At 42.8% G+C, this 14,201-nt stretch overlaps 2 protein-coding genes across 2 annotated transcripts; both read right to left on the reverse strand.

The window, feature by feature from the left end:
* Window positions 1-1,792: 1,792 nt before the first annotated feature.
* On the reverse strand, window positions 1,793-5,792 carry LOC127221288 (C-C motif chemokine 9). The gene is made up of 4 exons (XM_051183177.1): window positions 5,587-5,792; window positions 3,514-3,579; window positions 2,878-2,986; window positions 1,793-2,589 (listed from the first exon to the last, which is right to left on the reverse strand). The coding sequence occupies exons 1-4, from the start codon at window positions 5,660-5,662 to the stop codon at window positions 2,499-2,501; spliced, it is 342 nt and encodes a 113-aa protein (XP_051039134.1). The 5' UTR covers window positions 5,663-5,792; the 3' UTR covers window positions 1,793-2,498.
* Window positions 5,793-9,170: 3,378 nt separating this feature from the next.
* On the reverse strand, window positions 9,171-13,234 carry LOC127219570 (C-C motif chemokine 6). The gene is made up of 4 exons (XM_051181282.1): window positions 13,059-13,234; window positions 10,464-10,523; window positions 10,090-10,198; window positions 9,171-9,740 (listed from the first exon to the last, which is right to left on the reverse strand). The coding sequence occupies exons 1-4, from the start codon at window positions 13,132-13,134 to the stop codon at window positions 9,626-9,628; spliced, it is 360 nt and encodes a 119-aa protein (XP_051037239.1). The 5' UTR covers window positions 13,135-13,234; the 3' UTR covers window positions 9,171-9,625.
* Window positions 13,235-14,201: the final 967 nt, after the last annotated feature.

Consider the following 14,201-nt stretch of genomic DNA (forward strand, 5'->3'; position numbering starts at 1 on the left):
GTCACAGAGCAAGTCCTTTCTTCCTTTCTTCCTTCCTTCATTTTTTTTTTTTTTTTTTTCTAGACAGGGTTTCTTTGTAGCTTTGGAGCCTGTGCTGGATATCACTTTGTAAACCAGGCTGGCCTCAAACTGCCTCCCAATTAAAGGCATGTGCCACCACCACCCGGCTAAAAAGTCCTTTCTTTCTATATTTGCCTGTAACACTGGATCGAGGCTTGAAGTGCTAAAAGGGAGTATAAGCATGGCCAGCCGGGGAGTCGAATGTTCCTGGCCTGGATCCCATGGGCACAAGGGAGAGTGTGTGCCTTTGTCATGTACAGAAGGAGGAAGTTCAAGGGTATATTCTAACAAAATGAAAAATGAGCCCAAGGGAGAGACCCCATGGGCTGCCTGTCATAGGGAATGAACTCTGGCTTGAGATAAGGACGCTTTCCGGTATGGCGGGATTTTGCTTTTGGCAGGCATAGGCATAGCATAATTTTCTGTGAATCAAATGAAAAATTAGGAAGTCCTGGAAGGACTTTCCCTAAGAATGAAGTAGTTACCATGATGTCCATGGTGTGACTGGAAACACGGAATAATAGCAAAACAAAACCTGGACTCTCTGTTGGCTAGTAGAAAAGATTATGGGAAGTCAAAATCTATATGGGACTTTTGATGAATCAAGTGGGTGTAGTAGAATCTCCCTTTGCCAGTGAATTTGTGTTAGTGGCCACACCCTTTGGGTATGGCTTCAGGTGGGGACATGACCAAAAGGTAGAGAAGCATGCAGTGGACACTCTCTCTTGGGTCTCAGGTTGCATCAAACTACAACAGTGTGATGTCAGCAAATGAGGACTAAGAAAAAGCTGTTTTCTGAGATCACAAAGCGCTTCATCCCAGACTTGCAGGGATGGCTCAGCAAACATGAACCAATAAATACAATCTACTGCATAAATGGACCCAACAACAGAAACCACACAATCATCTCAGGAGATGCAGAAAAGGCCTGTGACAAAATCCAACAGCTCTTCATTATTACAGTCCTGAAAACTCTAGAAATACAGGGAGCATGTCTCAATTTAAGGAAGGAAATAAACAACAAGCCTGCAGCCAATGTCATGGTAACTAGAGACAAACCTAGCCAATAAAGCAAAGGGACTGCACAACAGACACTTTAAAACACTGAAAAAAGAAATTGATGAAGACCCCAGGAGATGGAAAGACCACCCATTCTCACGGTCTGGTAGGCTTAATACTGGGACAATGACCATCCTACAAGAAACAATCTACAGATTCAATGCAATCAATCCCCATCAAAATTCCAATTCAGTTTGTCACAGAATTTGGAAAGAACAATCTTAAATTTCATATGGAAACACAAAAGATCTTAGATAACCCCACAGTCCTGAACAATAGAAACACCAATGAAGGAATTGTCATTTACAGAGCCCTGCTAAAAAAAAATAGCATGATGCCGGTGTAAAAACAAACTGATTGATCAAATAGCATTGAGGACTCCATGAAACAAGGACTTCCTCCAAAGGTTTTTAGATGGGCTTAGTGGTTCCCTCAGTAATGGGTAATATACATCTTTGATATGATGTCTACATTGGAATTAGCTGTGTTCTTAGAAATTTCAAAATCATTCCATGATGCCTTTTATTTTGAAGAAAATATACAAAGTTGTGTGATTCACCCTGTCTTTTTCCCCTGGAAATTCAAGTAGAATGAGTGAGGTACTTCCTCCCTCCACCCAATTTCAGCCCACGGTCCTATGAAACTGAAGAACAAGAAACAAACAAACCTGTGGCTGCATGGATGACCTTTATTAGGGGGTTTACTGATCTAGGGGCAATGGGAAGATATGGGCTCAGGCAGGATTGATTTCATCCTAGTTGAATTTCTCTGGCTTGCCTTAAGCTGACATCAGAACCAGACACATTCCCAAACCCCACAGGTTCATCCACTTGTAATCTGCTGGGAAACTATGCTGGAAAACCCAAGAGTTATTCTGAGGCAAACATGATGGTTCTGACTCAAGATGGCACTAGTCAGGAGAAGCTGAATTCATAAGCAAACTGCAAATACTATTAAAGGACAAATAGGGAACCAGATCCCCTGGAATTATAGCTACAGATAGTTTGTGCTGCCATGTGAGTGGGAATTGAACCCAGGTCCTCTGGAAGAGCTGTCAGTGTTCTTAACTGCTGAGCCATCTCTCCAGCCCTTGCCCTCTTATCTTTATCAAATGTTATTTGTAGTCACTGAGGTCAGCTTCGGGCCCTTCACACACTTCTCAGTTTTCAGATCACTGGGGTTGGTTTGGCACAGACAAGTTCCCCCTCTGTGACAAAGCTAGCTATGTTGTTTTAAACCAGAACAGAAAAATAAACGTTTTGTGTATTAATAAAAACAAATGCTTAGAGCCTCCTAGGTGGTCACTGAGGAAGACTAAAGAAAGCAGCTGCAGTACATGCCTTCCTTCACAAGTAAGGTTATTGTTGGCAGGGCTGTGGTCATGAGTTTTGCGTCAGGCTTTTTATGCACTTCTGAACCTTCAGATCCATGGGGTTGGCACAGACCCATTTCCCCTTCTTGGTGACAAAGCTGAAGAAAAAGGAGAAGAAAGATTATAAACAGAAGTCTCTAGTAAACAGGGAAGGGAAGCCCCATCCTCTAGACCCTCTGATTTTCCACTCAGAGAGGACCTCTCTAGGTCTGTGAGATTCCTTCCTTAATGACTCTTGGAGTGACCTGAGAACCCTGAAGTATCCTCCCCATCACTTGGTAGGATCCAGGGATGGGGCTTTCTTGGATACCTATTACCTATTAAGTCTTTTCATGTCTTGGAGGCTCCCTCGCTCCCAATACACAGTGAGTGAATTTGATACTTACATGATTCCTGGCTCCATACAAGTACCACTGGTGGGGAAATAATATATAAAATTTGTACACTTGATCCGTGAGATGTAGGAGAAGCAGCAGTCCACAGGCTCTTCAAAGCCTGTAGAGAGAGGAAGGGTCACTCAAGGGCCAAGTCTTTGCTCTTCAAGAGTGCTGTGTGCGTGTGCGTGTGCGTGTGTGTGTGTGTGTGTGTGTGTGTGTGTGTGTGTGTGTGTTGGTTGTGGTCCCAGAGCAGGTGTAAAAGTCCAGGACTCAGGGGATGCTTTCTCCTCACCCTACACTCATTGCCATCTCTTCCACACCCTCTAATGGGCCTAAGGTGGACCATAGTAGGGCTGGGAGCATGTCCACAGAAGGTAAGCCAGGCACAGTCACCTATAGGCAATTTCTGCCTCAGGTGGGCCGATTCAGTGCATAGAGAAGGGAACACTGGAGGGAATACTCATGGTCCATCCTGATCTTCCTGGGGATGTTGTTGGAAATTCCTTAACATCCCTGGTTATTTCTAGGGAGCATCCTCAACCACCCTTGTGACCTTGTTCTGTTTTGTCATCGGGGAGGATGATGCTCTGGCTCCATCTGCAACCATATGGTGCTTCTCCATATAGGCTGTAACAAAATATTTACCCCGGGGAAACACTAGAGCTTCTTCAAGTCCTTGCTTTGCCTTCAGGACCTCTTCTGTGTCTGATGCTGGAAGAAACAGTGCAGAGAACAGTGTCAGCATTTTCACTCACCACACCCATGCTCACCTAGGCAGACAGGCCCCAATGATGGGCTTCCATCACACTCTTGGGTTCTAGGTATGCCTAGGCCCATTAGTCCCTTTTGGTGACATGAGATTTTTCTGGCTTCATTTGAAAATATTCTGCTGACTCTGAAGCACTGTAAGTGAAATACAAATGTAATATGGTGACATCAATAAAGTGTCCACATACAGGGGTACACCCACAGTTCTTCTTACATTTCTGGAATCTTTAGGAATTCAGAAACTACACATTTTCTCAACTCCTTTGGGGACACAGAGTCCCTTGAAGTGAAGTCTAAGTTTGTATGAATGTCTGATTAAGGGATGCTCTGCAGAAATTATCAGGGATGTTAAGTGATATCCAGCAACATATCACTTTTTAAAATCCAGAATAGTTCTGCATCTCTAAATATGTCTAAGCCCAAAGATTGTTGCTAAAGGACTTTGGAATTTGCATTGTGCTAAAAGAAGGCAACTAACTCTTTAAATCGTGTCTTCAATAATTGTATGTAATTAATGTGTAGTAAGATGTGTGGCTACTTTCTTTTTTCTTTTTCTTTTTTTAAACATGCTTGATGTGATGTGGATGGGCTTCCAAAGTAAATCTTAACTAGTATTGCCTTTTCTTAAGAGTGTCATCACTAATTCGCCTCTTCATTTTATCCCTTACTACTTGTGTAGTCTTAAGTTATCAAAGGCTTTCTGTCTCACTTTTCTCATTTGCAAAAGGAGCATAACCATAATGATATACAAAGCTAAGCAGAATTGCTATTTTGTTCCCCCCACAAGAATGGTGAATTTCCATTTGTCCAACCCCTCAGGGATGCTGGAGGAAGAATGAATCAGCATCTGTAAGGCAGAATAGCATCCACCTGACAATAGGGAGTGTTAAGTACATTCCTGTGAGATAAATAGAATGGCTAGATGACTCTACTGTTTTCTTCATCTTAGTATTCTGACTGCTTAAGATCAGAACATCAGGGAGGGGTTAACCGCTTCTAAACAAAGGGTTCAAACAGACTCGTTCGTGTTCAATCCAACCCCTGCCTTCATCCCACCCTCAAAGGCCATGCTGGCTTTTCCCTTGTCCCTGCTCTTCTTAAAGTTAGGTCCTAGGCAATTAGAGGACATCATGTATTCAAAGTCTGCCAGGCTTTTTCAGACTAGGAAGTTTCAACTATGCCCCCCTGAACTATGCCGCACATTGTGCCCTGCCTCTTTCCCAATATCCCCAGTACAGAACCAGAAACCAGTCTCTCTATTTCTAATGCTTATACCTCCTGACCCAAGCCCAGTATTCTCCTTGGCTCTGTGGGGTAGGATGTATGATGTACTTCTCCTCCTTAGAAAAGTTAAAGAATGCATTCTTTTATTTTACAGGACCTCTCTGTGTTGTGCCCTAGTCACCTCCATAAACCAAAATACCATAGCTTCAAATGAGACCTTGTGTGAGCCATTTGCCTGGCTGATCCCAACGCCTTAAAAAAGGATGCTTTTATACTAACTGGTGTCAAAAAGTTATAGCAACACAAAACTGTTTATTTTCACAGATTTGCAATTTAATTACAGTGCTTTTGAGCTAGCTAAAACATTGGCTAAGATTATGTTAAGCCATCAAATAATTCTAGCTATTGAAAAGGAACTTCTCCAAATGGAAGCAAGGCATCAGTGTACTAGGATCCAACCATAAAGCTATTTTCATTGCTATGCCATAACTATAATTTTGCTAACCTTATTAATTATAATGTAAGTATCTGATATGCAGAATGTCTAATATGGACCTGTGGGTTGAGACCCACTGATCCAGAGGCTGCAGACAGAGGCAGCAGGTCTGTACTTGTGTACTGTTAAGTAAATGCCATTGCTCTGTCTGGGATAGAGATTATTCACAGCAGTCAGCGCTACCTTTCTGGGGTCTTCTCCCCAGACTTCCAGTTTACCATGGGACTCACCACTTATGATGCAGGCCTGGAATCCAAGAGCAGCTGCAAGAATGAAGAAGGTGAAGGCAGTAGTAAAAGGCTTCATCCTCCCTGTGGGCAGACCCAATTGGCCTTCAGACTGCTCACTGTCCTCTGCCCTGCCTTGCTATTTATAAAAGTAAGAGGACCAGGAAGTCCCAGGTTACAGCTCATAATGCTGCTCTTTGACTACATAATACTCAACACGCTAGTTCTAAAAGAAGGAACGAGTCTCGGAGCACAATGGGAAGTAGAGGGCAAAGGGGACACGGGGCTTTCCAAACTGTTCCAATCCATTCAGTCAGAGAGAGAGTAGATATTTCCAAAAGGATTTCTCCTCCCAAGAGATTCGTTCAGCCCTTTAGCACTGACTGCAGAATGGGAGTGGGAGATCCTTCCAGACTTCCAATGAGGGGTTAACTTGGCTAATGCTATTTCCAGTGGACCAAGACATACTGATTGAAGAAGTGAATTTATGTCTTACTAGAGATGTATAAAATTGATGTTGGCTCCTTCTTTCATTATTTCTCTTTAATTCTTTAAGATTTATTTTACGTTCATGAGTGTTTTGCCTGCATATATGTGTGTGTACTACATACATGTAGTGCCCATGGAGGTCAGAAGAGGGTATTCGATTCCCTGGAACTGGAGTTACAGGTACTTGTGAACCACCGTGTATGTGCTGGGAACTGAACCTGGGTTCTCTGCAGGAGCAGCAAGTGCTCTTAACCACCGAGCCAATTCTTCAGCCCTTTAGATATTTTAATATCCTTTAACTTAAGAGGGGAAATCTCTTTAGAATGTCTGTCAGGAGAAACATCTAAGGCTGAGTGTGGTGGCACTCACCTTTTTTCAGCACTTGAGAGTCAGAGGCAGAGCTGACTGTGTTAGTTGGAGGCCAGTCTGGTCTACATAGTGAGTTATTTAATATCTCCGTGAGTTCGTCAATGTTTGCTGCTTATTCATAGTTTTATCCTGATTCAGTCAAATAAAAGAGGAAGAGAGGTTTAGAGAGAAAGCTCATCGGTTGCTTCTTTGCTTTTGTGTGTGTGACCTGATGTTTATCTCTTGCTGCTTTTTACACATTTTTTTTGTGACTATTTAGTGATTTGATTATAATGTGACAAGATGAAGTTTGTTATTTGGTTGTTTGTTTTCAGGTCTTGTGTATTTGGTGTTCTAAATGCCTCCTCTATCTGAATAAATGGTTCTTTGCCTAGTGTGGGAAAAATTTCTACTAGGATTTCATTGGAGATGTTTTCTAGGCATTTGGAAAGGAGTTCTTCACCGTCTCTTACATCTGTAATTCTTGGATTTTTGTCTACTCCCAGTGTCCTGAATAGCTACAAAGTCCAACTCAGACCTTTTCTTTAATTTGTCCTTGTCCTTGTCATGTTCTAGTCCCTGTAATTTACCTTCAAGCTTATACAGAATGACATCTCCCATCACAAGCTCAGACATGCTGCCCTTCCATTGGCTGATTCTACCGGTGAGGCTTTCTGTGGAACTTTTATTTTGCCTCATTATATTTTGGATTTCCAGTAGTTCACTATGGTTTTTCTTCAGTGTTTCTATATCCACATTGAATTCCTTTCTCTTATCATGTATCATGCTCCTTATTTAATCAGTTGTTTGTTTGTATTCTCTTGCTAGCCTCCTGTTAAGCATGGAGACAGGAGAGGACCAGTTGAACTGTAGACTCTTTTATTTCCTATGGTGTGTGACATCCTGTACTGTCCCTGTACTGGGCAGGTGTGTGGCATTAATCTGCACTGGCATTTGCTTTCACAATTCCCATTCTTTGTGGAGTAGAGGTTCTATGGGCTTCATAGGTTTCCTTCTGCAATCTGGGCAGATTGTCTCATTCTCCTAAGACTTGCCAGAATGTAACCCTGTGGTGCTTTATATTTTATCTGGAGGGTGTTTCCCATATATGTTGGGAATGTGGGAGGAAACCACAGCACTGAGGTTGTTTTAAGCAGAGGACCTGTCTTCATACTTTCAGGACCTCTTGAGTATGAATCACCCTAGTGGAGGAATGCCATTTTGGGTATTGTATTGGTTACTTTAACTGGAAACATGCCATAACCTAGACTTACAGGGGAAGAGAGTCTTAATGAGGAATTATCTAGATAAGGTTGAGCTGTAGGCATGTGTATGGGGGATTGTTTTGTTAATTAAAATGGAAAGACCCATCCTGGAAGTGGATGGCACCATTTTAGGTGCTGGGCCCTGGATTGTGAAAGAGTACAGGAAGTTGGCTGGATACTAAGCAAGCAAGAAATGAACATGCACGTATTTATTTCTCTCTGCTCTTGACTGCGGATGTGCAAACTCTTGCCACAATGACTTCCCTGCTGTGATGTGGATTGAAAGCCAAAATAGGAAATTTCCTCCCCCATGTTGCTTTTTGTCGGTATGTAGGTATCTTACACCCTCTTGGGACTTCAGGGGTCTTGGGCCCTACGGCAGTGAACAACAGCTGGTTCTAGGATTTGACCTGTCTACCTGCTTCAGGCTCAGAACTATCAAATCCAGGGTTATTCTCAGTTGATGGAATCTGTTCCCGGTTACAAAGGGCAGGGCTATCTGTCCTTATGCATGTCTCAGCCTGAGCTAGCCTCCTGCAACTTGACCCTTCAATTCCTCAGTGTCCAGCTCTCCATAACTCGTCAACTTTTCTCACCTAGAGGTTGCGGCAAGCCAAGTTACGGCTCCCCAACTAGTAGATGTCCCTGGCCTCAGGTCCCCAGGACAGCTCAGTTTTGAATAATGGCTTTTATCTCAAGATGGCACCTGGCTACTGGCTTTCTTATAAATGCTACTTCTCTCCACCATGGACCCATCCAAATGAAGAATTATTGTCTCAGCTACACCTACAACTGGATTTGAACCTTGTGAGGTGCGGTTTGCCCTGTGACTGGAAGCTGTCTCCCATTGGGGAACAGCATGACTTAGGCTGCATTCATCAATTACTTCTCTGCATGGGTGTTTTCTTTTGTGCCTTCTTCCCAGGGTTCCTTTCACTTCCTTCCAGGGGTTCAGAAGCTCCTCTTAGCATTCTCACTGAGATAAAGTGTATTTTTTTCTTATTCTGATTCTCCACTTGACTAGTTTGTATGGAGGCAGCCTCTAGTCATTCACTTTACCTTCAAATGTGTGCTTTATTAGAACATAATCTAGTATATTATAGCAATCCAAAGATTGTCAGAGCAGTTAAAGGGGAGGCCTGAGTTCATGGCTGATGTTGCCTTTTCCTCTGCCTCTCAGAGGCCCTTATCATTCCTTAACCACACCAAACAGGGACAAAACCCAAAGGCATTTTAAACAATTAATGGTTCCCTCAATAGTGGGTAAAATACAGCTTTGTATGGAGTCTACATGGGAATAAGCTGCTTTCTTAGGAATTTTAAAATTATATCATGTTGTCTTTGGTTTTTAAGAAAATACCCAGTTACACAATTTCCCCTAGAAATTCAAGGCGAGTGAGTGTGTTACTTTCTCCCCAACAGCCCAATTTCAGACTGGCCCCATGGTTCTGTGACTCTGAAGAAAGACAGACAGAAAGACAGACCTATGGCTACATGGATGTTCTTTATTTTTGCAGGGTGGTGGTGGTGCTTACTGCTGTAGGGTTTGTAGGAAGACCAGCTGGGTCCCCACAAAGTTGGACATATGTATGTGCTAAGGCAAAATTGACTTCATCTCGGCTGGCTTAATTTAGTATCAAAACCAGACACATTCCAAAGGCCCCAGAGGCTGCTGTAATAGTTTATCCCACTTATAATCTGCTGAGAAACTATGCAGAAAAACTCAGCCATTATTCAGAGACAATCACGATGGTTATACCTCAAGATGGCTCTAGTCATGTCAAACCAAGTCCATATAATTACTGTTGACTACTTGAGCCGCTTTCAACCAGAACAGCAGAATAAATGTTTTAAATATTTATAAAAATAAATGCTTAGAGCCTCCTAGGTGGCCACTGGGGAAGACAGAAGAGAGTGGCTGGCAATATTGGCCCTCCTTCTCAAGCAATGACTCTGTTCCTGGGTCCTGGGATTTGCTTCAGGCGTTGTATGCACTCCTGAACTCTGTTATTGCTAGGGTCGGCACAGACACGGTTCCTTTTCTTGGCAACAAAGCTGGAGAAAAAGGAGAAGAAACATTACAAACAGACGTCTTTAGTAAACAGGGAAGGGAACCCCATCCTCTGGACCCTCAGATTTTCCACTCAACAATCTGTTCTCTCTAGGAGATGGCTCAGCACCACATCCTCTCTGGGGTCCTCTGTAGGCCTGTGAGATTCTCTGACTCATGGAGTGACTCCAGCAGACTTCTGCTTGCTGTCTCCCTGTCTATACCCTGAACTGTCTTCCCCCTTACCTGATGAGATCCAAGGATGACCCTTTTCTGCAAGCCTATCCACTAGGTCATCTAAGATCTTGGAGGCTCCCCTCCCCCTAACATACCATGAATGAGTTTGACACTTACATGATACCTGGATTGATGCACCCACCACTGGTTGGAAAGTAATATATAAATTTTGAACATGGGATCCTCGAGACATAGGAGAAGCAGCAATCTGAAGCATCTTGAACACCTGTAGAAAGACACAGGTCTACTCAAGGGCCGGATTGTTGCTCTCAAGAGTGCTGTGGGAGTCCTAGGGAGGGTGAGGAGGCCCAGGACTCGGGGCACCCAGGTATATGTAGAGAAGGCGTCACTGGGGTGAGTCCCCATGGCCATGCTGCCCTTTGCTGAGATGGCAGCCACCCCCAGGGCCCTCCCATCCTGTTTCATCAGTAGGAAAAGTGAAGCTATAGTACAGTAAGTATCCACCCAATCTTTTAAAATAGGTCACTTACCTTGTTGGACTATTGGAGGTTCAAAGTGATGAATTTCCCTCCTCTTTTCTCTTATTGTTTCTGGAAGAAACAGACATGGTGGGGAAAGATTGTCATGGCTGGCAGCATTATATTAGCCCCTCCAGTTACCACATGTTCCAACTCCAGTTTTTGGTGCATGAGGAAAGATCTTGCCATTCTTCCCAGGGTGGTCTTGAACTGTCAATTATACGGTCCCAGACTTTTGAGTGCAAAGAGTACTATGTGTACCACCATGCTCTACTCCCCTCCTCCCCTCTGAAGGCAGGCAGTTCTGTTGCCGGATCTCTGCTAACCTACCTGGGTCAAAGTTCTGCCCCAGGATAGTGTGTCTTATTGCTATGAGATGTTCCTTGCCCCGTGACCCTTCAAAAGTATGTGAGAAATAAGAACATTCTGTAGATTCTGAAATGCTAAACACTAGTGGCAAATCTAATGCAGATAAGTTAACTGACACTGCATTGTGTGATAGGTCACATGTGTCTACTCATCTGGAATCTGTAGGACTCTAGAAACAAATTTTCTAGGAACCCATTTGGTGGTGTGATGTCCTCAATAGTGTAGTGAAGTTTTTTTCTATGCTTTTTCGTTTAGTACAAAGATAAACATATGTTATAGGAACATTATTTTGTTTGAGTATAATGTTTCCTAGATCAGATCTAGGATAAGAAACAGCGGTGTGTGTGTGTGTGTGTGTGTGTGTGTGTGTGTGTGTGTGTGTGTGTGATGTGGGTGTGCTTGTGGAGGTCAGAAGACAAATTAGTTTTGTGAGTTAGTTCTCCTCTCCCACCTTTATATAGGTCCTGGGGAATCTAACTCAGGTCACCAAGTTTGCAAGGCACAAATCTTTACTACTGAATTGTCTTGCCAGCCTCATTTGAATATATGTCTTTTTAATTTTTTTGTTTATTTTCTTGTTTTTACATCCCAACTGAAGTTTCCCCTCCCTTCTTTCCTCCCAGTTACTCCCCTATCTCTCCTCTTCCCCCAATTCACTCATTCTCTGTTTCTCTTCAGCCATTTAAAAAAACTTTTAAGTGTAAAGTTTAATGACCTTCAATCTAGTATGTAACTACCACTGCATCCACTCATGACTTCTCCAGCCTGCAAAACTGAAATTCAGAACCCATTTCTTGGTTAAAGACAAGGTGTGTTGCTGTGTCACTCAGACTGGCCTCAAACTCACGATCCTTCCATGTGCTTCTCTTGTCTTTACACATCGACTTCTTTAAGTGACACCTGTGAGTGGAGCCAGGCTACCTGCCCATGGTGACTGCCACTCACCATAGCAACTCCTTGGTGTTCATTGACTTTGTTGCACACGCAGAACACCCCTCCCTCTCAACACTAAGTAATATTCTCCTGTAGAAGTACGGCGGCTATCACACTTTACTTACCCATCCAACTGCTGATGGGTATGTAGAGTCTCCTTCCCCTGTGTAGTGCAAATAATTCCTCTATGAACATGAGTGGCTCAAAATCTTTCCATGTATCCATTTGAAATTTTTTTGGTCAATACCCAGAAGTGAAATTATTGTGTTATATTAACTTATCAAAATTCTGCTTCTACACTGCAAAATTCGTGTAGTGCCAAAGATTGTAAACCTACCTTGTGATTTAAACTGTTTTAAGTCTTACAAGTGTCTAGGGTTTTTTTTTTAAATGCACAGATGAGTATGTACATGGGTTATAAATGGACAGGAAATCTGTGGATTTTGACATTCCCATGGGGTCCAGGAATCATGCCCCCAGGACAACAAGAGATGGTATGGTCAGCATGGCTTACATAAAAGAGGCATGTGGACATGTTGTAACACTCTTCACCTGTTCTAGGTGGAGCTTGCAAAACCCAGAAAAGATCCTAAACGACCACATCTTTCTATACCCCATTCAGGATAGCTCTTATTCCAATTCCACCATTTACCAGCCTTGATTTTAAGACTATGACTTCCATGATTCAGTTTTTTTCATTTATAAAATGACAGCAATCACAGTAATAGATAGAAAATATAAAATCACCAACTGTCTACTGTTTTCCACTACAAAAAGGGCAAATTCCCATTGTTTAATATGATTCCTACCCCTCAGGCTTAGGAGGAATCAATGTGCTGACAGCTATAAGACAAACAGAACTGCAGCTGCCCAGCACATTAAAAAGTGCTGGATATGCAGTTGTCAAATAAAAAAATAGCGCAGTTAAACAATTTACGTGCCCATCTCACTTCACCAAAATGATAGTTATTGGAAGTGGTGTCTGATACTTTACCATGTAAGTCTGTTTCCCTCGGACTTAGAATTTTATTCCAGTTCTTTGGAGTTAACACAGTCCTATGTCAGCTAAATAAATGTACCAAACATAACTGTTTCCCCAGATGGGGTCCAGCATCTATGTCTTGTTTCCTGGGTCTAAAGGCTACAGACAGAGGTAGGTCTGTAACTCGATGCTGTTTCTAAGTAAGTCCCATCACCAAGGAGGGAGAGTATTTTCCAGATGACAATGGTCCCCTCCTCTGTCCACCCTCCAGTTCTGAGTTCCCATAGTCTTGACCGCTAGATATGAAGGCTCAATGAACTTACCATGTATGATCCCAGCCTGGGATCCAAGGACAGCCACAAGGATAAAGAATGAAATGACAGCCCCCAAGTTCCTCATCCTCTTGAAAGGCAGGCCCAGCTGGTCCGAGGATTTCTGCTCACTGCTCTCTGATGCCCTGGCTTGCCCTGGTATTTATATGCTAGGAGGATCAGGAAGTCCCAGGGTAGAGCTCAGAAAATCTGTTCCTGGCTATATAATACTCAACATGCTAGTTTTAAAAGAGGGAACAAGACCGAAAATGCAACAGGAAGTAGGGGACCAAGAATGCAAGAGGAAGTGGGTGCAAAGACTAGAAAGACAGGGAAAACAAGGGAGATGTGGGAGGGAAAGGGGCCCCTCCCTTGGGAGTTGTCTTGAAGGCCTGCTTGTGACCATAGCTGCCAAGTAAGAGCTAACCTGGAAGTGAACATGGAAACCCAAGGTCGTTTGGAATCTTTTCTGGTTTTTGTAGGCTCCACCCAGAACATGTGAAGCACTTCACAAGCTGAGAGTCAAGAATTCCATCATAATTAATAACATAAAAGTCGCCTATAGATATGTTTCTTGTATACAGAGATATTTCAAACAAGAATGTTACTATGGCAACAGATTATGCTGCTTCTGTACTTAATAAATAGCAATGAACTATGTTCAATTATATTTGATCCTTAAGTATAGCCCAATTCCCTTCCCAGAGGTGAACATGGAATTTTTCTGAGACTATAAATTTAATTATAGTAAAAATGCATCTTAAAGTCCTTGTGGGCTCCTCCTGACCTAGGATGTTACTATATCAGCTACAATGCTACCCAATGCACCTCAAGAACCCACTCCCTGATTTCATCTACCGAAAAGAAGAAAATAAAGCCCTTAGCAGCTTTATTTGGGATGTATCGTCAGAGACCACCAAAGTTATGTGTGGCTGTTGTAACAACTTAATGTCTTAATTGAACTATGTATGACTTTTTTAGGAAGCCCAGGCCTACCCCTGAGTGTGTGCTGTTCATTTCCTAAGTGTCTCGGTTCACACTCATATTTGAGTTTATGTTTTAAAAATTCTTCTTTAAAGAAACGCCAACCCTAGGTCTGAAGAGATCATGTAATTGTTTAGAGTACCAACTGCTGTCGCTGAGGATGGGAGTTCA

Source organism: Phodopus roborovskii, unplaced genomic scaffold (assembly GCF_943737965.1).
Source record: "Phodopus roborovskii unplaced genomic scaffold, PHOROB, whole genome shotgun sequence".
NCBI classification, from domain to species: domain Eukaryota; kingdom Metazoa; phylum Chordata; class Mammalia; order Rodentia; family Cricetidae; genus Phodopus; species Phodopus roborovskii.